At 41.0% G+C, this 27,121-nt stretch overlaps 1 protein-coding gene across 1 annotated transcript in view; it reads right to left on the bottom strand.

Moving 5' to 3' along the window:
- carmil3 (capping protein regulator and myosin 1 linker 3) overlaps nt 1-27,121 on the bottom strand; it is a 253,784-nt gene that overhangs the window by 144,522 nt on the left and 82,141 nt on the right. Inside the window, exon 9 of the mRNA XM_034182575.1 lies at nt 5,048-5,123. Coding sequence (XP_034038466.1) covers nt 5,048-5,123 — 76 coding nt within the window. The remainder of the gene's footprint in view (nt 1-5,047; nt 5,124-27,121) is intronic.

The raw sequence follows: 27,121 nt of genomic DNA, 5'->3' as shown, positions 1-27,121 counted from the left end.
GTTGATGGTTTGGATGAAGTAACTAATGAAAATAACTCAGACAGAACAATCGGAGAGAAAGAGTCTAACCAAATACCGGCATCACTGAAAGCAGCCAAAGATAACGATACGTCTTTGGGATGGTTATGAGTAATTTTTTCTCTAATAGTTAAAATTTTGTTAGCAAAGAAAGTCATGAACTCATTACTAGTTAAAGATAATGGAATACTCAGCTCAATAGAGCTCTGACTCCTTGTCAGCCTGGCTACAGTGCTGAAAAGAAACCTGGGGTTGTTCTTATTTTCTTCAATTAGTGATGAGTAGAAAGATGTCCTAGCTTTACGGAGGGCTTTTTTATAGAGCAACAGACTCTTTTTCCAGGCTAAGTGAAGATCTTCTAAATTAGTGAGACGCCATTTCCTCTCCAACTTACGGGTTATCTGCTTTAAGCTACGAGTTTGAGAGTTATACCATGGAGTCAGACACTTCTGATTTAAAGCTCTCTTTTTCAGAGGAGCTACAGCATCCAAAGTTGTCTTCAATGAGGATGTAAAACTATTGACGAGATACTCTATCTCCCTTACAGAGTTTAGGTAGCTACTCTGCACTGTGTTGTTATATGGCATTAGAGAACATAAAGAAGGAATCATATCCTTAAACCTAGTTACAGCGCTTTCTGAAAGACTTCTAGTGTAATGAAACTTATTCCCTACTGCTGGGTAGTCCATCAGAGTAAATGTAAATGTTATTAAAAAATGATCAGACAGAAGGGAGTTTTCAGGGAATACTGTTAAGTCTTCTATTTCCATACCATAAGTCAGAACAAGATCTAAGATATGATTAAAGTGGTGGGTGGACTCATTTACTTTTTGAGCAAAGCCAATAGAGTCTAATAATAGATTAAATGCAGTGTTGAGGCTGTCATTCTCAGCATCTGTGTGGATGTTAAAATCGCCCACTATAATTATCTTATCTGAGCTAAGCACTAAGTCAGACAAAAGGTCTGAAAATTCACAGAGAAACTCACAGTAACGACCAGGTGGACGATAGATAATAACAAATAAAACTGGTTTTTGGGACTTCCAATTTGGATGGACAAGACTAAGAGACAAGCTTTCAAATGAATTAAAGCTCTGTCTGGGTTTTTGATTAATTAATAAGCTGGAATGGAAGATTGCTGCTAATCCACCGCCCCGGCCCGTGCTACGAGCATTCTGACAGTTAGTGTGACTCGGGGGTGTTGACTCATTTAAACTAACATATTCATCCTGCTGTAACCAGGTTTCTGTTAGGCAGAATAAATCAATATGTTGATCAATTATTATATCATTTACCAACAGGGACTTAGAAGAGAGAGACCTAATGTTTAATAGACCACATTTAACTGTTTTAGTCTGTGGTGCAGTTGAAGGTGCTATATTATTTTTTCTTTTTGAATTTTTATGCTTAAATAGATTTTTGCTGGTTATTGGTAGTCTGGGAGCAGGCACCGTCTCTACGGGGATGGGGTAATGAGGGGATGGCAGGGGGAGAGAAGCTGCAGAGAGGTGTGTAAGACTACAACTCTGCTTCCTGGTCCCAACCCTGGATAGTCACGGTTTGGAGGATTTAAGAAAATTAGCCAGATTTCTAGAAATGAGAGCTGCTCCATCCAAAGTGGGATGGATGCCGTCTCTCCTAACAAGACCAGGTTTTCCCCAGAAGCTTTGCCAATTATCTATGAAGCCCACCTCATTTTTTGGACACCACTCAGACAGACAGCAATTCAAGGAGAACATGCGGCTAAACATGTCACTCCCGGTCTGATTGGAAATAACCATGAACTTCAGGTGAAGGTCTAGTGGTTAAGGCGTTGAGCTTGAGACCAGAAGAGCCTCGGTTCAGATCCCAGCCTGAGTGGAAAATCACTAAGGGCCCTTGGGCAAGGTCTTTAATCCCCTATTTGCTCCCGTTGTGTAGTGGGCGCCTTGTATGGCAGCACCCACACATCGGGGTGAATGTGAGGTATCATTTGTAAAGCACTTTCAGCATCTGATGGAGATGGAAAAGTGCTATATAAATGCAGTCCATTTACTTCAGAGCATAACTTGAAGCCAACTCATTTTCTGATGATTTTAAATACTTTTCTATCAGCTGTTAGAAAGTAAATTACTCTTGAACTATACATTAGGAAACTAAGACTTTATGTATGTAATTTGAGAAGGATATATATATATATATATATATATATATATATATATATATATATATATACACTAAACAAAAATATAAATGCAACACTTTTGGTTTTGCTCCCATTTTGTATGAGATGAACTCAAAGATCTAAAACTTTTTCCACATACACAATATCACCATTTCCCTCAAATATTGTTCACAAACCAGTCTAAATCTGTGATAGTGAGCACTTCTCCTTTGCTGAGATAATCCATCCCACCTCACAGGTGTGCCATATCAAGATGATGATTAGACACCGTGATTAGTGCACAGGTGTGCCTTAGACTGCCCACAATAAAATGTCACTCTGAAAGGTGCAGTTTTGTTTTATTGGGGGGGATACTAGTCAGTATCTGGTGTGACCACCATCTGCCTCATGCAGTGCAACACATCTCCTTCACATAGTGTTGATCAGGTTGTCAATTGTGGCCTGTGGAATGTTGGTCCACTCCTCTTCAATGGCTGTGCGAAGTTGCTGGATATTGGCAGGAACTGGTACACGCTGTCGTATACGCCGGTCCAGAGCATCCCAAACATGCTCAATGGGTGACATGTCCGGTGAGTATGCCAGCCATGCAAGAACTGGGACATTTTCAGCTTCCAAGAATTGTGTACAGATCCTTGCAACATGGGGCCGTGCATTATCCTGCTTCAACATGAGGTGATGTTCTTGGATGTATGGCACAACAATGGGCCTCAGGATCTCGTCACGGTATCTCTGTGCATTCAAATTGCCATCAATAAAATGCACCTGTGTTCTTCGTCCATAACAGACGCCTGCCCATACCATAACCCCACCGCCACCATGGGCCACTCGATCCACAACATTGACATCAGAAAACCGCTCACCCACATGACGCCACACACGCTGTCTGCCATCTGCCCTGGACAGTGTGAACCGGGATTCATCCGTGAAGAGAACACCTAAGGACGACGAGCATGCAGATGAGCTTCCCTGAGATGGTTTCTGACAGTTTGTGCAGAAATTCTTTGGTTATACAAACCGATTGTTTCAGCAGCTGTCCAAGTGGCTGGTCTCAGATGATCTTGGAGGTGAACATGCTGGATGTGGGCTGATGTGGTTACACATGGTCTGCGGTTGTGAGGCTGGTTGGATGTACTGCCAAATTCTCTGAAACGCCTTTGGAGACGGCTTATGGTAGAGAAATGAACATTCCATACATGAGCAACAGCTCTGGTTGACATTCCTGCTGTCAGCATGCCAATTGCACGCTCCCTCAAATCTTGCGACATCTGTGGCATTGTGCTGTGTGATAAAACTGCACCTTTCAGAGTGGCCTTTTATTGTGGGCAGTCTAAGGCACACCTGTGCACTAATCATGGTGTCTAATCAGCATCTTGATATGGCACACCTGTGAGGTGGGATGGATTATCTCAGCAAAGGAGAAGTGCTCACTATCACAGATTTAGACTGGTTTGTGAACAATATTTGAGGGAAATGGTGATATTGTGTATCTGGAAAAAGTTTTAGATCTTTGAGTTCATCTCATAGAAAATGGGAGCAAAACCAAAAGTGTTGCATTTATATTTTTGTTGAGTGTATATAAATAAATAAATAAAAGGACTAACCCACTTGTGTCTGATGATTTGCGGACGTTCATGCTGGTTATTCGGTCGCAAATCGAGCTTTACCGGTGATGCGTTAGCGGAGCCGTAAAACAGCCATTTGCGACCTTATAATATCATGAACGTCCACAAATCAGACACAAGGGGGTTATTCCCTTTCTAATTCAATTCCATTGTTTGCACGGTTTATTTTTCTGTGGGTAGTTTGGTCGGTGAGGCTTACTGTTGAGCAGAGGCAGCGTCGCTCCAACTGTGGGCAGGGCACGGAGTAATCCATCAAATGTGAAAATCCATCAAATCCATCAAATGTGAAACAGTAATTCTGTATCAGAATCCACATCAATACTTTCGTATGTATCTTAAATTCACCCATTTCTGCGGCGGCGGTATGCGACTTTCTCTCGCTCTCAGCTAACAGCGCTAGCAGCTAGCAGTGCGTGCAGCCAGTGTTCTGTTGAATTGTGCATCTCGTCGCATAAATCGACAGTTCCACGTCCCAACAACATTGTACATGCGCAGTTGCGCAGAGGACAGGAATGACATGTTGTTAGAACACCGGTCAGTGCGCAGAGTAATACATCCAAATGTGAAACAGTCAAATATTTTGCCAGTGTTGCCCCGTTATTATACAGTTTGAAATCTCACACGCTTAACCAATCAGGTTCACAGAAAAAAAAAAGTAATTGGTTTAGAAATTATATATATATATATATATATATATATATATATATATATATATATATATAAAATCCTGCAGTCAATTCTGTTAATGTTTTTCCACATACCGTTTTACTGAATGTCTGGTTTTTGGGGGAAACCACTATTTTTGGCAGTTAGGATGCCAACTCCACATGACATGTTGGACTAATGTTAAACAAAACCTTGTACCACTATGTATAATGGTGATGTTAGCTTTAGCATGCATATGTGGTTAGGCAAACTGCAGATATCAACTGCAGCTATTGTTTTATTCACGCCTTCCTATTACTAACCAAAAGCATGACGTTGATGTAATAACATCTGGCATAAATAGCGGTTTGACCTGAAACTACAAATATAATTCATTACTTGAATCAACAATTAAATATAAAATAACTTACTTGCAGTTCTATTTTTTCGGAAATCCAGTTTAATAAAAATTGTTTTTCAGTATCTGAAAGTGCATTCTGAGGCTTTTAAATGATGAAAATAATTAAAATGAATAAATGAAGAATAAAGCTGGATCAGTTACGTTTGAGATGTGAAGCTATAAGAAGATAATAGTTACTATTCTCATGTCTTTGCAGTACAGTTTGGTGAACCAGGTGTTGTATGCGATGGATGCCACGATGACCGCCAAGTCCCTGGAATGAAACACACACACAAACATATTTATAATTTGATGTTCAAAGGTCAAACTGCTGAAACTCATTTCATGCTTTAATCCTTAACGTTGTTGCCAAATTTGAGCTTTGCTCCTCATTTTGTAAAACACAGTTTATCAAAGTGACAGAGCGCGCGATGTGGGCGGGGCTGATCTCTGAAGGATGGCTGGTGCCGCAACGCAGCTTGTGCTGAGGACAGATGACCACAGAGATCAATGGTCGGGTCAGTGGATTATTCAATAAAGCCACAGTTTGATCCCAGCTGCAGACTGCAAACAGCCAGTCAACCACACAGCCTCCGGTGATCCTGTGTGTGTGTTTGTGAGAGAGAACGGCAGAGTTTTAGAATTCTCCAAGGTGCAACTAAAGCCACACTGCTTCTAATATATCATAGACAAACAAGCAGCAACACGGAGGAAGTAAGCGGCCAAAGAAAGAGAAATGAGTGAAAGAAAGAGAGGATCAAAACGTGGAGTGTTGCCATGGTGGGACCTGCCGTCAGAGACTGCAGCAGCCAAAACACTACAGCACCTCTCCAAGGAGTTAAATAACCACAGGCCGTGTTCCTTTTCATTAGCGTCAGTCCAGTCAGTGTGCATGTATGTGTGTGAGAGAAAGACATGTACATATCAAGATTAATCATCAACACTGCTGATTCACATTTTGACAGGAAGACACGTAATTGACCTCTGATGTGTCACATAGTCATCCAGTGCTTGTGGTCTCACACATTTATACTCTTTTAAACAACCAATTTCAATAATTACTCAACTAGGACAGAAGTTCACCAACATTATTAATAACTCTGCAAAAAGAGCAATTAAAAAAACTGCAAGCATGTATTATAATTTATGAGCTAGGACTGCATATATATTATTTCCACTTTCAATTATAATGTTGATTATTTTCACAGTTATTCAGTGAGTTGTTTGGTCCATGAAATCTCAGAAAATCATGAAAAACATTGATTAGGGCGTTCACACATAGCACAAATGTGGTCAAATTGCGCATGAAGTGCGCATTAACCAGGAATCATATGCAGTAGATGTAAAATTGTAGGTGCTTCCAACGCCTCGTACACCTGTTGCTAAAACTGTTTGCACACACCAGTGGCTGAAAGACAGAGTGTGCCCTGTGTGAGCCTAATCAAACCCTCTCACGGCAGGAGTCAGCCAATTTCCAGCTGACACACACGAACATCTATCACCGCTCATTTGGCACTTAGAAAATGTGTGGCCATTTGCACTATTAACACGAAAACAGTCAGCAGATGATCACTTTCCAGCTGGATGTGAAATTTGTCAAAGTGCCCCCACGAGTGTGGCTTTGTAAACAGGCACAGTGACAGGGTGTGTGCACTGGACTGACAGGGGGGTGTGCCCGCTCACAACAGTGGCTGTGGAGATCTGTGGTTCTGGACGTCATGGCTGGGGAACATGTACCGTGTTTGGATGGACATGAACTAACGATAACCCGCTGTGATGCACATGAGTCTGCTCACTGTCCTCATGTGGACATACATAAAAATGGGCTGTTGCAATGGGTTGCAGTGAGTGTGCACACGGCATGCACTTTGGCAGGCTACCCCAGGTGAAGAGGACCAGCTCATAATATGCAGCGGGCAATCTGGATGTCACGTCACGAAACAGTCACAGCGTCATTGTGTATGCCTGCCCGTCAGCTCTATGTTTTCAGGGTTCGCTCATACGAGCTGTTCCGCCATGTTTCACCCTGATTTGTACTTAGTCATACTATGTGTGAAGGGGCCCTTAGTGTTTCCCAAGATGATGTCCTGAAATGTGTGTGTGTATATATATATATATATATATATATATATACACACACACACACACACACACACACACACACACACACATATATATATACACACGAGGTCTGTTAGAAAAGTATCTGACCTTTTTATTTTTTTCAAAAACCATATGGATTTGAATCACGTGTGATTGCATCAGCCAAGCTCGAACCTTCGTGCGCATGCGTGAGTTTTTTCACGCCTGTCGGTTGCTTCATTCGCCTGTGAGCAGGCTTTGTGCACTGGTCCACCCCTCTCATCTATTTTTTATTGCGAATAAATATCTGAATGATTTGGAGCTTTGCTGCATCAATTTTTTTTCCAGAAACTGTGAGAGACCTCCAGGTGGACACTGTTCGAAAAATTAATATGGCTTTCAGGGACGATTTTATGGGGATTACACAGATTAAGGAGTGATCCAGACAGTTTAAAGACCGCCCACAACTGCTGAGAGCGCGGTGCGCTCCCAGCCCCCATCAACAGGCTGACACCCCGTTGGAACAACCAGATCATTTCCAACGTGAAAGCTTTGTTGATCCGGGACCTCGTCTGACTTTCACAAAAAGGCTGAAGATGTGGACATCAGCACTTTTTCGGTACATTCTACCATTACAGGAGTTTTTTTCATGGAAAGAAAAGCGGAGGGACGCGCCACGGAGCCGTTCATTAAGCGGGACAAAACCACCTCGGTGTTGGTCTCACAGGACGGCTTAAAGGTGGATTTCAGATGGATTCCGGTTGCTTTTCAGTCGTGTGATTATCCGATTGTGATTGTGCATGAGCTGGACCTGCCCCAACATGTTCTGGAAGGCTTCATCACGGCGTTGCTTTGCGCCATGCAGCTCCACCGCGACGCGCGGAATTCCTCTGCACGTCTGTCTCAATGTGCCGAAAAAATGCTGATGTCCACTCTTTTCACAATTCCTGTGCTAGTCAGACGACATACCGGATCAAGACAGTGTCCAGTTTAGAAATGAAAGGCACATTCCACTGTTACAGGAGTTTTTGTCATGGAAAGAGGAGCGGAGGGACGCGCCACGGAAGCGTTCATTACGTGGGACAAAACCACCTCGGTGTTGGTCTCACAGGACGGCTTAAAGGTGGATTTCAGACGGCTGTCGGTTGCTTTTCAGTCGTGTGATTATCCGATTGTGATTGTGCATGAGCTGGACATGCCCCAACATGTCCTGGAAGGCTTCATCATGGCGTTGCTTTGCGCCATGCAGCTCCACCGTGCTTTAACAGTGGAATGTGCCGTTCATTTCTAAACTGGACGCTGTCTTGATCCGGTATGTCGTCTGAATATAAAATAAAAATGTCGGATACTTTTATACTACTTATATACGGAGGTCTGTTAGACCTAGTATATATACACTCAACAAAAATATAAACGCAACACTTTTGGTTTTGCTCCCATTTTGTATGAGATGAACTCAAAGATCTAAAACTTTTTCCACATATACAATATCACCATTTCTCTCAAATATTGTTCACAAACCAGTTTAAATCTGTGATAGTGAGCACATCTCCTTTGCTGAGATAATCCATCCTACCTCACAGGTGTGCCATATCAAGATGCTGATTAGACACCATGATTAGTGCACAGGTGTGCCTTAGACTGCCCACAATAAAAGGCCACTCTGAAAGGTGCAGTTTTATCACGCAGCACAATGCCACAGATGTCGCAAGATTTGAGGGAGCGTGCAGTTGGCATGCTGACAGCAGGAATGTCAACCAGAGCTGTTGCTCGTGTATTGAATGTTCATTTCTCTACCATAAGCCGTCTCCAAAGGCGTTTCAGAGAATTTGGCAGTACATCCAACCAGCCTCACAACCGCAGACCACGTGTAACCACACCAGCCCAGGACCTCCACATCCAGCATGTTCACCTCTGAGATTGTCTGAGACCAGCCACTCGGACAGCTGCTGGAACAATCGGTTTGCATAACCAAAGAATTTCTGCACAAACTGTCAGAAACCGTCTCAGGGAAGCTCATCTGCATGCTCGTCATCCTCATCTGGGTCTCGACCTGACTCCAGTTCGTCATTGTAACCGATTTGAGTGGGCAAATGCTCACATTCGCTGCCGTTTGGCACGTTGGAGAGGTGTTCTCTTCATGGATGATGCGAAGGAGATGTGTTGCACTGCATGAGGCAAATGGTGGTCACACCAGATACTGACTGGTTTCCCCCCCCCCCCCCCCCAGTAAAACAAAACTGCACCTTTCAGAGTGGCCTTTTATTGTGGGCAGTCTAAGGCACACCTGTGCACTAATCATGGTGTCTAATCAGCATCTTGATATGGCACACCTGTGAGGTGGGATGGATTATCTCAGCAAAGGAGAAGTGCTCACTATCACAGATTTAGACTGGTTTGTGAACAATATTTGAGGGAAATGGTGATATTGTGTATGTGGAAAAAGTTTTAGATCTTTGACTTCATCTCATGCAAAATGGGAGCAAAACCAAAAGTGTTGCGTTTATATTTTTGTTGAGTATATATATACATACACAAGGTCTGTTAGAAAAGTATCGGACGTTTTTATTTTTTGCAAAAACCTGATGGATTTGAATCACGTGTGCTTGCATCAGCCAACCTTGAACCTTCGTGCGCATGTGTGAAGTTTTTCACGCCTGTCGATTGCTTCATTTGCTGGTAAACAGCCTTTGTGTGAGGACATGTGTAGTGCGCTCGGCAGATTTTCATTGCAAGGAAAAAGATGGAATGACTGGAGCAGCGCTACTGCATCAAATTTTGCCAAAAACTGGGCGACAGCCAGGTGGAAACCATTCAGATGATTCAGACGGCATTCAGTGACTTTTCAGTTGTGTGACTATCCGAGAAATTGTGGAAGAGGTGGGCATGTCACAGCATGTCCTGTGAGACTTCAACACGAAGGCGCTTTTGCTCCGCCATTAGCAGCTTCGTGCCGAAGCCTTCGGCATGAATTTCACCGCCACTCTTTTCATGGCCAAATCTTCTGTCACAGTGTAATGTGCCAAAAAAGTGCTGATGTCCACCTCTTCCGCAATTTCTCAGATAGTCACACGAAAGTCCTTCATCACCACAGCATTCACTTTGGAAAAGATCTGGTCATTTCAGCATGTTGATGGCCAACCGGAGCGTGGCTCGCTCTCCACCGTTGTGCGGCCGTCTGTGTGATGCCCATAGGATTGTCACCAAAAGCCGTCTGAATCATCCGAATGGTTTCCACCTGGCTGTCGTCCACTTTCTGGCAAAATTTGATGCGGCGCTGCTCCAGTCGTTCCCCCATTTTCCTTGCAATGAAAATCCGCCGAGCACACTGCACACGTCCTCACACAAAGGCTGCTTACCAGCAAATGAAGCAATCGACAGGCGTGAAAAAAAATTTACGCATGCGCACGAAGGTTCAAGGTTGGCTGAAGCAAGCACACGTTATTCAAATTCGTTAGGTTTTTGCAAAAAATAAAAAGGTCCGATACTTTTCTAACAGACCTCATATATATATATATATATATATATATATATATATATATATATATATATATATATATATATATATATACGCCCCAGAGATGGGAATGGTATTTGTGCTGGAGACCCGCCTGTCCTGTGCACCAACTGCATTTCCTGTATATTTGTTTTGTGAATTGTTCTATAATTTATGTCTGTAGCATGGCCCTTGAGTCTGGTCTGCTTGAGGTTTCTTCCTCAGAGAGAGTTTTTCCTTAACACTGCTGCTCTGGGGATTAGTAAGGTTAGACCTTACTTGTGTGAAGCACCTTGAGGCAACTCTGTTGTGATTTGGTGCTATATAAATGAAAAAAAATTGTAATATATATATATATATATATATATATATATATATATATATATATATAGAAATACACACACACACACACACACCTGCTGCTGCAAGAGTGGCTCAGACAGCTGAAGACAGATGGTGATAAAGAACAAGAGAAGGAGATTTCAAGGAAGACAAAGCCATGGTACATCCCATGGTGGAGAGGATGTACCATCATCAGAGGAAGTGGCTGACATTGAGAAGACCTACCACTGGCTAGAAAAGTCCAGCATAAAGGCTCTGATAATGGCAGCAGAAGAGCAAGCCCTAAGCACCAGATCCATAGGTGCAGGAGCCTACCACAGCCAACAGGACCCAAGTTGCAGGCTGTGCAAATGTGCCCCAGAGATAGTCCCACACATAGTAGAAGGATGCAAGATGCAAGCTGGGAGAGTGTACACTGAGAGGCAGAACCAAGTGTCTGGAATAGTGTACAGGAACATCTGTGCCACATACGGATAAGAAGTCCCCAAGTCCTGATGGGAGACGCCACCAAAGGTGGTTGAGAAGGACAGGGCTAAGGTCCTGTGGGACTCCAAATTTCAGACAGACAAGCAGCTGGTGGCCAACCAACCAGACATAGTGGTGGTTGACAAGGGAAAGAAAAGCACAATTGTGATGGATGTGGCAATCCAAGTGGACGGCAACATCAGAAAGAAGGAGCACAAGAAAATCAAGAAGTACCAAGGGCTGAAGGGGCAACTGCAGCAGATGTGGAAGGCAAAGTCCAAAGTGGTCCCAGTGGTAATTGGAGCACTAGGAGCTGTAACACCCAGATTAAAAGAGTGGCTCCAGCAGATTCCAAGCACAACATGAGATTTCTCTGCAGAAGAATGCAATCCTAGAAGCAGCTAAGATACTGTGCTGAACCCCCAAACTCCCAGGCCTCTGATAAAGGACCTGAGCTTGAGGAATACACATACCACCCTCCCCAGGGGGGGCGGAGTGAGAATTATATATATATGACATTACATAACATTTCTCAACCTTGCATCCAGTGAGTCAAAACTTCACACATCTGAAAACTGTTAGTTTCTCAGAATGCAAACAATAAAGAGCTACTCCCTACTTTTTCTGGGTCAGGCTCAAAACTTCTCAATCGGCCCTAGGGTCTGCAATGATTTTTGGCAAGTAACCACAGGCAGACACGGCCCATTTCCAGAACTCCCACACTGTGGTGGTAGGAGCTAAAAATGTGCTGTCAGTAAGCATCTTCAAGCCTTGGCAGAAATTAGTAATTGAAAATGCCAACAGGCCAGTGAAGGGGCCGGCGGCCTGGTGAAATACTCGTTTGATCTGTGCCCACATTAGAGATGAAATGATTAGTGCCACTATCAGTTTAGTGGACGGATTTGATGCTAATATGCCACATGTGCAATCACACACAGAGATGTAGTATGTTAAAGAGGGGAGTGATGGTAAGTTGGGTTGTTCCGCATAAGAAGAACAAAGTAGAAGTCATGATTTTGTTTTGTTTTTTTTTGTTTTTTTTTACTATGGATGCAAAGCTGAAAATAGAGCAATAGAAATGGATAGCAGTTTGCTATCTGGCTATAGTTCAAAACCATATTTCCACTGTCACAACTGCTACCTTGTTCAGTCCTGACAGATGCCTCTGCTGTACAGTCATGGTGGACAGGCTACTTTGATCAGTTGTATTAGGCTGATTCTCCTGCTGGGATGTTAGACACATCCTGTGACAGGCTTTTGTAGCTGAATTTCCACTTAACTGTGAACTATCAAATCTTGGTGAGATTGCAAAGGCTTTAAAACAGCTGAAGGCAGGGAAAGCTCCAGAGAGAACTCCATAGCAGCTGAGCTCCTCCAAGCAGTATCTCATGATACAGTTCTCATGATGCTACACAAAACTTTGTTTCAAAGGACTTGTGTCCCAATCTGGAAAGGCAAGGATGACCGCGTAGAATGTAATAACTATAGGGCTATTACAATTATTGCTTGCAAGCACATTCCCTGGCACAAACACCAGTGATGGAGAAGGTGCTTGCAAGCAATAAGCCACAACAAGTCAAACATTGACTGCATTCTAAACCTGTGAGTACAAATACAATACAAATATGAAACAAATATTGTCAGTATTTCTTTGCAGCCAATGTGGATTTTAGTAAAGTGCTTGATTCTATTGATCGGCCTGCTCTCCAAAACAACTTGAGTCAGGGATGTGTTCTAGCTCCTACAATACTTATTTGTCTGTCTGTTATCAGGATTACGCCAAAACTACTGCACAGATTATGATGAAAATTCCAATACAGATAGATATTAGGACATGGAAAAATTCATTCAATTTTGGAAGTGATCTGGATCCGGATTCTGAATGACATTTCACTTTATATAGGCTTTGAAGGATTACGTCAAAACTACTTTACAGATTGTCACCAAATTTGCACCACATTAGGGGATGGAAGCCTCCACTGAATTTTGGAGGTGATCTGGATCTGGATTGGCAGATGCTGAAAATCTCTGTTTGCTCTTGTTTTATAAATTTTTTTTAACATTGTTTGAGATGGGTTTCTCCTTGGAGCAAGAACCAGGGGCAGCAGTACAAAGCAGGTCACTCTGCCCAAGTGACTCAGTGACACACTGCTGAGTTCAGCGAGCACCGCTGATGAGCTTAGTGGGCTGTGCGGAGCACACATCTCCTTTCCTTTAAAATAAAAAATAAAAATCACTGCAAGACCAGATCCAATTTTTCATCTGACAGTGCATCAACAGCCACTAAAAATAGCTTCTTCATATAATTTTTACAAAACACTAACAGCAGCATGTGGCAGCACAAAACATGGGATAAAAATGTATGCCAAACAATACAAAAACACACAGTATTGATGCTACAATGGGACAAACAATGAACATCATAATGAAAGCCAAGAACATCAACTCTAAGTCACAAAATTTGAAATGAGTATGGATTGAAGATGGTGGAAATTATTATATGTTAGTCAAGTTTGAAAGGGTTCAATTTTGGGATAGAAGTGATGAAATGTAAACCACAACCACATATTAGCAAAGTTATGGAATGGTTTGGACGTCAGACTCAAGCAATGCCAAAACATTCATGAATTCAAGTCACATTATAAACAGAGGGTCTGGGATCGGTATAGAATGATTGAGATATAACAATAAAAGCCATTTTACATTCATGGCTCATGACTCTGTATCACAATTGTTGGTTTGTGCATTATATGTTTCTTTCTTTCATATGTTTGGTTCTTTATCATAATTGGTATTGTTGTCTCTTATCATTGTTGGTATGTTTTTTATATGTTTGCTTTCTTACCGTAATTGGTATTGTTGTTTTCTTACCAATGTTGGTATGAGCATCATATGTTTGTTTTCTTTGCCGTAACTGGTATCGTTGATTTCTTACCGTTGTTGGTATGTGCTTGTTGCTTGTTTATTATATTGGTATTGTTTTCTTGCTGCTGTTGGTATCTATTGTGGGAATTTACAAGTATTTAAATGTATTATTTTCTTAATTTTCTATCTAATTGACGGGAAGCAGCTATGCACTTTATGTTAAATTTGAATAAAGGGGTGGGATTAAATAAGTTTTCTTCCTCCCACTCCTTTTTGAGCAGATTCAATGTCCTGAGTTAATAGTAAATTCAGTTTTTTGTTTTTTATGTTATTGTTAAATTGTTTTCTGTTTTTTTCTGTTTTCTGTATTTCTTATCCTCTGCTCAAATAAAATAGATGATGATGATGATATTACAGCATCACTGAGTCACAAATTAATTTGCACTGCTCAGCACCTAACTTATAGTGTCCTCCTAAAGGTACTGGGACACCTGGTATTCATTGTAAATTGATCATGCCATTTCAAACACAAAAACAAAAAAATAAAAATTTCTCAAATTATCTTCCTGAAACTAAAACTGAAAGCAAGTCTCTGCTATAGAGGAGGATTTTCTTAAACCAAAACGTCCAACCTAGGCTAGGCATCTCAGATGTACCTTCTAGCAAATTGTAGCTGAACTTTGAGGTCTTCTTTTTTAAGAAAACCCTCCTCAAAACCACTTCTTCATGAAGCTGTATAACTGGGGATACACAAAGCAAAACATGCACTATGCACAATTTCTCCAATCACAGCCACAAAAGCCTATAACTTCTTTTAGGATGTCTGGGTGTCTTGATGGCTTTTCTCTCTTCTTCTTGCACAGTCACTCAGTTTTTGAGAGCTGTCTACTCCACACAGATTTACCATAGAGTACCATACTGTTTGTATTTCTTCATAACTGATGTAAATTAAGTCCAAGATCTATTCAACAACTTGGAAATGTTTATGTATCCATCCCCTGGACGGATGAAGAAAACTGGCAATAAGACTGATTATTTGGTACAATACATATTAAAATAATACATTTTAATTTGTGAAATGGTATTTCACAAGTTAAAATGTGAAATACCAAGTGTTCCAGTGCTTTTTGGGGCACTGTATATGTTTGACAGATAAGTGTTTTCATTTTCTTTTTTCTTGTTTGAAAATGAGGTTTACAACTTGATCAGTCAAATTGATTTAATGCAACAAGAAAAACATGACTTTTGACATATATTTGAAGAGGAATGTTGGACATTCCACATTAGATTTTCTGTTGACCTACTATTGACAGGGAAGACAAATGCTACATTCTGATGAAAATTTGAGGGTGCCTAAAAAAATTGACAGAGTGCTGTACAAAATGGCATATTCTTCCTTGGACACAAAAGACAAAATGATAACAGGAAAGAAGAACAAGTACTGCAAATTATACCCCTGCTTGCAGTATGGCTGTGCCATTTGTTTAAATATACTTTTTGACAAAAAACATGCTTTTTTTTATTGCCTGAAAACCATCTATGTATAATTTTATCAGTGACAGTAATGTTCTCACTGTACAAGAGACAGAAATGACTGATACAGGGTCTGAGGCAATGCCTGTCATTGGATTAGTGATTAAAAGTCGAATCGAAGTCTATAATTTGATTTAGATAACATTTTTCCTGCATCATGACTCATTTTATTAACTGCAGGATATACAACAGCAAATAGAGACAAAGCACAGAGAGAAATGTTGAAGAGGCAGTAACCACTGGGACTGCTTAGTGGATTAACAGGCAACGGTGCACACGTGTGTGCGCCCATGTGCACACGTGTACATGTTAAGGCAATAAATGAACAGCATTTCATGGTTCTCCCTCCTCCCCACCCCAAACTACTCTGGACAATGCCCACATACCCCAAAGTCCAATTTGTTTGACGAGTGTGAGTGCTCTGGGTAGTGCTGAGGTATGGCATGTTTTACTGTGTCTGGCCTGCCATGCAGAGATGGTTTGGGGTGTGGTCCAGTTGGACTCCGGTCCAGCCCACATATAGTGTGATCAGAAGAAACACCAGAGGATGGATGTTGGACTTTATATCACTGACATGACTGCTCAATTTATCAATTACTACAATTATTATTATTAATACTACTTGGATAATACAATCTTCAATTCTTTCAACAATCTTTGGGTTAAAAAGAGGTCTCCTTTCTCACCCTATTGACAAATGTGACTTACAGTGAGCAAAGCCACAAAATATTGTTGATTTGACCAAGATGTAAAATAAATAAATCATATCATATCTTGGAGTCATTTTTGATCAGGATATGTCATTCAAAGCGCATATTAAACAAATATGTAGGACTGCTTTTTTGCATTTACGCAATATCTCTAAAATCAGAAAGGTCTTGTCTCAGAGTGATGCTGAAAAACTAATTCATGCATTTATTTCCTCTAGGCTGGACTATTGTAATTCATTATTATCAGGTTGTCCTAAAAGTTCCCTAAAAAGCCTTCAGTTAATTCAAAATGCTGCAGCTAGAGTACTGACGGGGACTAGAAGGAGAGAGCATATCTCACCCATATTGGCCTCTCTTCATTGGCTTCCTGTTAATTCTAGAATAGAATTTAAAATTCTTCTTCTTACTTATAAGGTTTTGAATAATCAGGTCCCATCTTATCTTAGGGACCTCGTAGTACCATATCACCCCAATAGAGCGCTTCGCTCTCAGACTGCAGGCTTACTTGTAGTTCCTAGGGTTTGTAAGAGTAGAATGGGAGGCAGAGCCTTCAGCTTTCAGGCTCCTCTCCTGTGGAACCAGCTCCCAATTCAGATCAGGGAGACAGATACCCTCTCTACTTTTAAGATTAGGCTTAAAACTTTCCTTTTTGCTAAAGCTTATAGTTAGGGCTGGATCAGGTGACCCTAAACCATCCCTTAGTTGTGCTGCTATAGACGTAGACTGCTGGGGGGTTCCCATGATGCACTGTTTCTTTCTCCTTTTGTGCTGTATGCACCACTCTGCATTTAATCATTAGTGATCGATCTCTGCTCCCCTCTACAGCATGTCTTTTTCCTGGTTCTCTCCCTCGGCCCCAACCAGTCCCAGCAGAAGACTGCCCCTCCCTGAGCCTGCTTCTGCTGGAGGTTTCTTCCTGTTAAAAGGGAGTTTTTCCTTCCCACTGTAGCCAAGTGCTTGCTCACAGGGGGTCGTTTTGACCGTTGGGGTTTTACATAATTATTGTATGGCCTTGCCTTACAATATAAAGCACCTTGGGGCAACTGTTTGTTGTGATTTGGCGCTATATAAAAAAAATTGATTGATTGATTGATTGATATCATCAAATCAGTGCTGCCATCAGACCCTCAGTTTCCAATTTAGCACGGGTCAGTCAGGTGATTTTCAGTTTACTTCCAAACCAGCACTTGCTGTTCTTTGCGTGTCCGGTGGTGGTTGGGTCAAGAATGGCATTCGGCATAAAACATGCACCAAATCAATGTGCCACCTTGGATTTGCTGTGGTGACCCATAGTGAAAACAAGGGAGAAGCTTAAGGGACTTACTTGCTGTTCTATGCATCACAGAGAAACATAACACAATCATCATGGAAATTTAATTCGGCAAAGTTGAATATGAATGGAAAAAAAAAAATATTCCAGGCAATGGCTCCACCTTGCCAAATTTTATTTTTGTTCTTCTTGGGAGGTGGTTGCATAGAGTCAACTCATGGATCCTTGGTTTGATTCCCTGTCAGACAGGAAACTCAAGGAGTGCCTTCAAGGAAGATCCTTAATTCTCAAAGCCTGTATTTCACTGAGGCGAGAAACATAGCAAATTTTGTGTTTCACCAGGGTTCGTAAAAGGTTGAAAAACAATTTGAAAACAGTTTTTAGGGTCACAAAGAACATTTCTTCTGGCAAATAAATTTTGAACATAATCAAAATTTCTTAGTAATCTCCCCACACACACACACACAAACAGTTGCAAATGTTGGTAAAACATGTAATTAAAGTTCTTTTTGGTTCAAAACCACTCTCTGACTCAAACATTGTACAATTTCTTCTTCCTTTCTTCATCTTTCTTTTCCTTCTCTTCTGCAGCAGGATAGCTGCAGCAGCAGCCAGACAAAGCAATGCTTCCTCAAGGGCAGCAGAACTTCATTACGTTTGTCAGCATTTGCCACTCTGTGAGATACGGGCTTGACTTTCACCAACAAAGTTAGCAAATCCAAAAATCACAACGTTCGTCAGCATCTGCTGCTCCGTGAGATACTAGCTGAAGTTGGTCCCATTGCGCATTTCAGCACTCTGCATGGCAGCACACCAACATCACTGTATATGCATTAATCTGTGGATGTGAGGCATCACTGTGAAGCATTTTGAGTGTGTGCAAAAGATGGAAAAGTGCCATAGATATGCAGCCCATTTACATCTTTTAAACTGTCATTGAAAACATGACATTTGTAAAAGTTACTCTGGGTTCTTGAACTTGCAAAGTGCATCTTTTCATTTATTGTTAACATGTTTTTTTGGCTAATCGTATTGTAAGTTAATACAAGCAATCTGCATTGCACATAAATTAAAATCAAAGGACAAAAAATAAACCCTTTGCCAGTATAAATGTGGTAAATGATATTACTTTTGGAATGCAAATTAAGAATGTTGGATAAATCACTGAAAATAGAAGGCCATTTTCCTTCACTGTAGTTTGTGCTGGTGCCATCAGCCCATCACATTTTTTCTTGTCTGAGGAATAAATGGGCTAGGTACAAAAAAGTGGGGGAAAGTGCATTAAATGGGAAAAACTACTGATTTTCTGGGCTTCATACCAAGTGAAATGGTTCTTTTCTCCTTGACTGCCTCTGTTGCCAATTCACAATGATCAATCAGACAAAATGCTACTGATATAACCGGAGTGAAGCCAGTGGTATGAGACACAGACCACCACTGCATGCTGTCAGTTTAGAGCAACAGTGCCCTCAGGATATGCCATTAGGTGGCTAAAAAGATTGGCACGCTGTAATGAATCAATAGTCTGATGATATAGATCCAACAGCCAGGTCCAGTGTCAGTGTACAGGTACGGAAGATTTTAAAAAACAAAGAAATCAGCTTCTTCAGCAACAGAGGAAACAAAAGCAGACACAAAGCTTAGGGCCTCTTCACACATAACACGAAAGATGCAGAAACCAGAAGAAAATCTGCAAACCAAAAGTGAACTGGGGAACTACAAAACCGCGGGGACGGCTTGCCGGATTTAGCCTCTGCCTAGATGTACATCAGGAAGTAATGAAATGACATGTATTACTGTTCTCACTTTATGTTTTACATGAATTACCTGATGTGTTCCTGTCATGAAGACATCAGCCGGGCTCATCTCATGAAGAGCCGACTCTTGCATCATGAATGCATCAATCAGCCAGGATGGCGTGTCCAGTGCGCAGTGATATGTGTTTTAATTATTACAATGTGGCTAAATCCCACAGTGTCATGCACCTCGCGGCTCCAGGTCATCCGCGGACGTCGGTGCTGTGGGGAAAAAATAAAAACCACACACCATAAAAAAACACCGCAATTTATTGAATCCCTCTTAGCGAGCAGACAATACAAGTATGAACCTTCTGTTTCTCTGTAGATCACCCATGGTCATAGACGTATAGCTGTTACAGCCTTGAAGCAGAATTAGTTTCTTGTTTCCACACCTGTTTTTTTTTTTTTGTTTTTTTTTTTTATTTCCTGTGTGTCCTGTGATCTTCTCACCAAGCGATGCTGCCTCATTGTGTTCTTCGAGGTTAGCCTGCCACCTGCCGGTCTTCCTGCACGTGTTTTGACCCTCTGCTTGCACTCCTAGTTAACACATTTAATTATTCCCTCATGGACGCTTTTACTTCACGAACTGACATCCTGGTATATTCGGACCATCTGCTTGTTTCAACAGTTTACCCATATATGTGTTTCCACAAGGACACCATTGTTGAACAGACTTATTCTCTGATACGTTTTCAACTCAGCAGTGTTGCAACAGTTACTTTGAAAAAGTAATCCAATTACTGATTACTCCTTGAAAAAGTAACAGTTACTTTACTGATTACTCAATTTCAAAGGTAACTAAGTTAGATTACTAGTTATTTTCAGCAGCTGCCAACAACAAAACCCCGCCACCTCAACATGAAAATGATAACCTGTTTTGTCAATACTCACGTTATAGTCTCCTTTTCTTGACTTCAATGAACATAAATACTTGTTTTATAAAAAATAAAATAAAGACATCTTTCAGGGCTGGATCCAGAGTGAAAATCTGACAGATGCAGTTTTGCCCAATGATAAAATAAAAATCGTACGCGTCTTGTTATTCAATAATCTTCATTCTTTTATTCGTGTGCAACATACACTGTCACACTTCTTTAAATAGATTTATTATACTTCATGGACCATAGTGAACACTTCTTATTTGTATAAATATGATGTCCTAAAAAACAACACTATAACAAAAATTTACTGTAAACAGGATCAAATTTATTGCCAAAATCTTTCAATTATACCTGAATCTATATATGATTTTTTTTCAATTTATAAAAATCAAAAATATGACTGCATATATTCTTAATAATAATGTATTGAGATACAGACAGTTCACAGAAGACATTTTCCATTGATACCAATCAAAATTAGAAACAGTCCAGCAGGTAACAATATTCATCATGTCCATGACTAAATATACTAAAACAAATACATCACAATTGTAAACATATCACAATTGTGATATGTGTACAATTGTGATGTATTTGTTTTAGTATATTTAGATTTTGTTGTGATTTGGCACTTTATAAGCCGATTAAATTGAAATTTAACATTTTATTGAGTCTTAAAGTAAATAAATATGAAATTAGTCACTGGATCCTTAAGCTTTGGACATAATAAACTCTTCATGGTGGATCCTTGATCTCTGGACATAAATAGGAACAAACAAAATGTGTAGTTTTTGTCAAAAGCATTTCCTTTCAGACATTATTGGCATAAATGTCTTTCGATATATCTGAGCTGAGCTCTTACAGCTGCTGTGCTTCACTTCAGGATGTAATTTGTAAAGAAATACAGCACGTTTCATTTTTGGAGGAAAAAAAAAAAACATTTTAGTCGATTGTAGTTTCTTGTGTGTATTACAACGTTTGGAAAGAGGTGTCATTTTATTTAAAGCGGCAATTCATTTTGAAGTTAGTAATTCCGACCGGACTCTGTCTCAGCCGCGCAGAGTTTGGAGCAACGGAACGGAGGACGATTCTCGTTTGTTGGCTGCAACAAGACAAGAGTCCCAGTTAGTGATTTTAATTAATCCACACAAAAGTGACTCATGATATTTTAACGGCTTTGAGATTTGAGAGGGGTTAAGAAGCGGACTTACCGCTTCTAAAGATCAGTGAATCAAAGAGCCACTTGCCATTGGATCAAAGCATCGCTTCAATGGTTCACGGCTTCAAAGTGGAGTCACGCTGCAGAAACGGTTGATTACAGACCCGCTGCAGACCAAACCCTGAATATCCGACTTTATTTGTACGTCCGTATGACTCTGAAACCCGGAAAAATCCATATAATTTACGGACTATAGGTTGACATGAAAACCACCGAAAAGCTGTGTTCACCGCGGGGACACGTTCGGCACTACGAGGTCTATTAGATAAGAAACCGACACTTTTATTTTTTTTTTTTTAACTATATGGATTTGAATGACGTGTGATTACACCAATCATGCTTGAACACTCGTGCGCATGTGTGAGTTTTTTCACGCGTCGGCGACGTCATTTCCCTGTGGGCAGGCCTTGAGTGAGATGTGGTTCAGCCCTCTCGGCTGAATTCCTTTGTTTCACACGCTGCTCGAGACGGAGCGTGTTGCTTTATCAAAATTTTTTCTGGACCTGTGAGGAATATCCGAGTGGACACTATTCGAGAAATTTAGCTGGTTTTCGGTGAAAAGTTTAACGGCTGATGAGAGATTATGGGGTGTTTGTCGCTGTAAGGACTTCCCATGGAGCGGGACGTCACGCAGCGCTTCCAGGTGCCGTCGTCGGCCTATTTCGACCTGAAAACATCCTAATTTAAGGCTTAATTCACCCAGGACGTCGTGAGAGAACAGAGAAGATTCAGAAGAGGCCGGCATGAGGACTTTATGCGGACATTCCACTGTTTAAGGACATTTTGTAATGAAAGACGTGCGCGCAAATCTTTGTGCACCGCGACAGGAAAAACACCTCCGTTTTGAAAACCATTTGTAAAATTCAGGCAGCTTTTGATGGCTTTCAACAAGTGAGTAACTGAGAAATTGTTTAACAGCTTGGGCATGTTCCAACTTGCCCGTTAAGGTTTCCAACGGAGGTGTTTTTCTTGTCGCGACCCCCCGCGGTCGGGTCCGGCCTGACAAGCGACTTTGCCCACACGTTCTTTCATTACAAAATGTCCATTAACAATGGAATGTCCGAATAAACTCCTCATCCCGACTTCTTCTGAAAGTTCTCTGTTCTCTGACGACTTACTGGGTTAACAGAGCCTGAAATGTGGAAGTTTTCAACTTGAAACGGTGAGACGCTGCCACCTCGAAGCGCAGATCACTGTCAGGTGCCATGGGCCATCCTTAAAGCGACACTACCAGACCAAAATCTCTCATCAGCCGTTAAAATTTTTACCGAAAACCAGCTGAATTTATCGAATGGTGTCCACTCAGTTGTGCCTTACAGTTTTTAAAAAATTTTTTATCAAACAAAGCAGCAGTCTCTGAGCCATTCCTAAACAATGAAAAACGACGAGAGGGTGGGCGACTCCTCACTCAAAGATCACACGTGATTCAAATCCATATGGTTTTTGAAAAAAATAAGGTCGGATACTTTTCTAACAGACCTCGTATTCAGGATTACTCAAGATTTTTTTTTTTTTTTTTTTTTTTTTTACCGATGACGAACGATGCATAAAAAAATCTGACAGATGCAACTGCATCGGTCCAAACCGGTCTGCATCGGGCCTGATCATTCTTATCATATTTAACTATTGACAGCACCATAACAGTAAAACTTACAATTTCTTACCTCAGTGTTTATAAATGTAACTATTAATTTTTTCTAGCATTTAAATTCTTTCTAAACATTTTACTTGTTGAAATACTTCTTTAATTATTATTAGTAGTATTAGTAGTAGTAAAAGTAGTATGAAAAAATGTCTTCAAAAATGGAGCTTTAATCTAGGGTTGTTGTTGGGGGACCCCCCCCACCACCACCACAGACACCCTCTTTTTATATGGATTCGCCCCTGACTTGCTGTTTGAGCAGATGATATGGCTAATGTTTATTAATGGAGAAAACACAACCAGATTGACAGGTTTTTACATCATGTTGTTCTCAGAAAGAGACTTTAGGTGCATTTAGGTGGAAAAAAAAAGTTAGTATTTGCACGTCGTAGATCAGCTGCTTTTAGTGAGGAGACAAAACAGTGGCACAGAGTTTTAAAGACAAAAAAAAAAGTAAAAATGCCTTTGTAAACAATAGCTCTGAGCATGATCACAATTTGAGCGACAACTGTTTCTCAAGTTGAAGCTGCTGCACAGCTGATACAGCTCTGTGCTCACAGCTTGCTGAAAGTGGGCTAAGTGGACAGTTCAACCGAACGCTGACCTCCCCCTGCTCACAGGTTGCGATCAACCCACAATACAACACAGTGACTCTCAGAAGTAACTTTAATCTACTTACTTTCACACGTTAGATTCCTCGTTAGTGAAAAAAGCAGTCAGATTACAGTAACGTTTTACCGGCATCACTGCAGCTCAGTTACCACTACAGCTGAGACAAAAGACTTCTGTGTGGTTTTCTGCTCTGGGGTCTCCAGCTGTGCTTACTGCAATGAGTTTATCTGTCTATATGTGTCAGCCGTCGTAAAGACTGGCAACATTCTCAGAGTGTACCCCACATCTCACTCAATGACTGCTGCCTCCACCAGTAAGTGGCCAATATTTTCTTGTTTTTGTTTTTTATATGAAAATTTTGTCTTCATATAAAATCATCTGCAAATAGAACAAATGAAAATTAAAACACTGGTGACCACATGACCTCTTTGGCCAAAGTAATAAATAGCTAATCAGGCCTGGCGCCAGAAAAAAATATTAAGGGGGCGATGACTTTATCACAGGGGGCGGGGTCGCCCCCCCAACAAAAAAAAAGTGCGCACCGGAGGGTTCCTGCCTCTGAGCGTGCGTAATGAATTGGATGGGCTCCTAGAAAGCTCGTGTATTTAGGCTACACCGTTGTAAGAGACTGACTGAGTTAGAGTAAACAGTGATGACAGTATTTTATTATTATTATTTGAACGTATAGACCCTCAGTCAAGTGATCTCCTGCATACCACAAAACCAAACCAACAACTGATCTGAGAAACAACATGAGACAGTAGATTAACCCCACATACAGCCCTCCATCACAAGCGCAAACACAGTCCAACTGGGCATGACAGTCACACAACGGGTCAAAGATAAACCTTTCATGTAGACACACAGTGGTCCCTCGTTTATCGCGGGAGTTACGTTCTAAATATAGCCCGCAATAGGAGAAATCCGCGAAGTAGTAAGCGTTATTTTTTACAATTATTGTAGACGTTTTAAGGCTGTAAAACCCCTCACCACACACTTTATACACTTTTTTCAAACAGGCATTAACATTTTCTCACTTTTCTCTCATGTGTAAACACTTTCAAAGTTCAAACCTTAGTAGAAAAATAAGTCCAACCTGCTTTCAGGCCCAAACATTTGTTTGAGAAATAAAAATAGAATGTTTTCCTATAAATAATTATGATGGCTTTTAGAACTAACGAATTTAATTTTAACGATCAACCTACGAGGTTGGACACATAAGAAATTATTAACAGTGACTGACCAGTATTTCACAGTTCCTCTGATAGCGCCTCTTGGTCCTGGCGCCGCGTCTTTTTCCATTGAGTCACACCTCGCTGCAGGTGTCTTTTTCCGAGTGAAGAACACAGTTATGGGTAGTTGTTGGCGCTCTTTTTTCTTCTGGGCGAGAAGATTCTTATAAACAGACACGCAGAACACAATGCGCGTGCTCTCCCTTCGCGGTGCCGCAACAGGTGTCCTGTCATCTCAACAGAACACCGGCCTGCTTGATGAGGACGCAGAGCACAATGCGCTGTTAAAAAAAAAAAAAAAAGCATGCAAAATTGGACTAAAAAAATCCACGAAACTGTGAGGTGCTATATTTTCCAGTATTTCTTTTTCTTTCTTTTTTATTTTTGATAACTCTTACATCTGAGGGGGCGAGGTTGATGACATGAGGGGGCGTCGCCCCCAAACGCCCCCTCATGGCGCTGGGTCTGCAGCTAATTACTCATTCCAGAATGACACAAATCAAAGGCAGAGGTGATATGTTACTGTGAACTACCACGTGGACTTCAAACATTTACAAAAAAAACCAACAAAAAAACTGACTTCCAAAATACATGAAATCGTACAGAAACAACACCCCTCTACAGCATGGTGTCAATGTGCAGTGGTCCTATCAGGCTTGGTGTTGACAACTGGCAGGACACAAATGCAGAACACAAACTCACAGCTCTGTAGGCTTAACTCTTTTACTGGGTTGGTTAGCTGGGGTTGGTACACGGCAAGGCAGTCAGACAAGAGCAGAAGTACAACAATCATCAGGCTAGAGACGTGGTCGAGAAAAACAAGCAGGTAGTCAAAAACACAATGAGGCAAAACGAAGCAAGGCAAAGATACAAGAAAAGGCTAGAAGGAAGGCTCACGGCACATCGATCTGGCGAAGGACCAGAGCACAAAGAGAGTCCTAAATACACCCAAGTGATGAGCTGCAAATCAAGGACAGGTGTGAGGGGAAGCGACTAGAACAGGGATGTGGTCAGACAAAGGGAAATGCCCACCACCAAGAGAAAGACAGAGAGAACCCAAGCAGAAAGCAACAGGCAAAGAACCAACAACACCCAAAAGTAAGACGAAACATACCATAAAACTGAGCACAAACCAAAACCTGACGGGTCTTTCCTTTTTGACTGATTGTGCAGTAAATTCAAAGCAAGAAAGCATACATGGATGAATGAAATGAGAGAAGAACATGTAGCAAGTGAATGACAAGCGAATAAGAGCAGGACAACAGAGCGAAAGTGTCAGTTTTCAGTTAGGAGGAAAGAACTCAGACTGCGATCAGACAGACAGCAGACAGCAGAAATTGTCCTGTCACTTGTGGTAACAGTAGATGGTTTTGAGGAGCACAGATGGAGGAGATACAAATACGCAAGGACAAGAAGTGGAAAACGAGTGCTATGCTCCAGGAAAAATAGATTTTTAGATCCTATCTTCAGTCATATTCATCATGTTACTTTTGGAGTTTATTCTTTACATATGGGACCATTATTGTAACAAGAACTGAAATGAATCCAATTCCAAACATTTTCCAAAAATACATTTTTTTAATCCCATAATAAGTAAACCTGGTTGAACTCATTTACATTTCAGCTGTTAAATATCAGTCAGGAGGACTCATTCCATTATTTATAATATTTATTGTGTACCTGTTATTTAGTTTATTATATGTATGTTATTTAGCATATTCTGTTATTCATAGTACATCTGTTATTTTATATATTCATCTTTCCACCCTGTAGTTTGCACATACATAGTATATCTGTACATTTGCTATTTTAATGTATTCATCTTTGTTTTTGTGTGGCGACTCTGGCAACAGAATTTCTTTCCACTTTGTACCTTTCCCAAGGTGAAATGACAATAGAGAAGCCTTTAATCTTGAAACAGCTGTTACACTTCCTCCACATGTTCAGAAAAGACAACGGGGGACTTCAAAAAATGATTGTAGAAGTGAAGTAAGAGCAGAGGATGTATGGCACCTTACAGCTGCTTCCCCACTCTGTCTTCTGTCTCTGACAAAGACATCATTCCTTTTCTCTGTGATCTCACAGAGCTTCTAATACCACCAGGCAGAAACTCAGGACAACCAA

Source organism: Thalassophryne amazonica, chromosome 12 (genome assembly GCF_902500255.1).
Source record: "Thalassophryne amazonica chromosome 12, fThaAma1.1, whole genome shotgun sequence".
Taxonomy (NCBI): Eukaryota; Metazoa; Chordata; class Actinopteri; order Batrachoidiformes; family Batrachoididae; genus Thalassophryne; species Thalassophryne amazonica.
Note: the sequence above shows the minus strand (reverse complement) of the source record. Positions and strands in the feature narration are given on the sequence as shown.